We start from the raw sequence: 1,022 nt of genomic DNA on the forward strand, positions 1-1,022 counted from the left end.
CTTTCTCTTTACTCAAAAAAACAAACAACCCCCCCCCCCCAAACCCCACATTTGTGTTACAGCTTCATCCTCCGTTGGGGATAAGACGCCCAAAGCCATCATCTCGGTCGTGGAAGACAAAGGCGTGGTTCTGTCGGCGGCAAAACTAGAGATGGCGGGAGGTAACGGCGAGATCACTGCAGAGGAGATAGGAGGGGTCTACATCGGAGTCGATGGGGAAGGAGGAGGAGGAGAAGGAGGAGGAGGAGGAGGAGGAGGAGGAGGAGGAGGAGGAGGAGGAGGAGGAGGAGGAGGAGGAGGGGGAGGTGGAGGGGTACACGAAGACGGCAGCACAAACGAAAGACTGTCAAAAACGACCGTTACGGAGGGCGGGGGCGTGAAAAGAAGGACGAACAATCTTTTACAAATCCCGAGCCAAGTCCACGACTTGAGGAGGAAGAAACTGGACAGCGAAACCACCGCCGCCACCGCCGCTCAGAGAGAGGAGGACAAGCGGGAACGACGGGAAGTGCGCGTATTCGTGACCTTGACCTACATCATCGTCGGCTACCTCATCTGCTGGGTGCCGTTCCACATCGTCTTCGACGTCACGGCGTACGACGAGAAGCTGGTGCCGGAAGCTGTGTACGACGTCACGTTCTGGATGACGTACGTCAACTCGACCATTAACCCTTTCCTGTACAACTTCAGCAGCCCAGAGTTCAGAAACGCGTTCCGGCGTATGGTGCACAGGAAGGCCCGACGCACCGGGGTCAGAGTGAGCACGCTGAACCAGCACACTCCAAGTGTTTGATCGGAGCGGATCTGAAGCTCAAGTAGCGTATGTTTTCCGTACATTTGATAATCTTGCTCACTTCCACCATAAATTATAATAGTAAAGAAAAACAATTGTATATTTAATTGTCAATTGTTGTGTATATGGAGTTATTGGTATCTTCTTAAATGTTGTTCATTTGACTTGCATTTGACGAAAAATAAATATCATTTTTCTTGAATAGAAGTAGAGGTATTTGCAATTAAAG

At 50.8% G+C, this 1,022-nt stretch overlaps 1 protein-coding gene across 1 annotated transcript in view; it reads left to right on the forward strand.

Moving 5' to 3' along the window:
* The window catches only part of LOC101859825 (alpha-2A adrenergic receptor-like), a 4,115-nt gene extending 3,322 nt beyond the window's left edge, over positions 1–793 (forward strand). Inside the window, exons 3-4 of the mRNA XM_005111123.1 lie at positions 63–161; positions 420–793. Of these exons, the coding sequence (XP_005111180.1) occupies positions 63–161; positions 420–793 (473 nt within the window). The remainder of the gene's footprint in view (positions 1–62; positions 162–419) is intronic.
* Positions 794–1,022: the final 229 nt, after the last annotated feature.

This window comes from Aplysia californica, unplaced genomic scaffold (genome assembly GCF_000002075.1).
Source record: "Aplysia californica isolate F4 #8 unplaced genomic scaffold, AplCal3.0 scaffold01008, whole genome shotgun sequence".
Classification (NCBI taxonomy): domain Eukaryota; kingdom Metazoa; phylum Mollusca; class Gastropoda; order Aplysiida; family Aplysiidae; genus Aplysia; species Aplysia californica.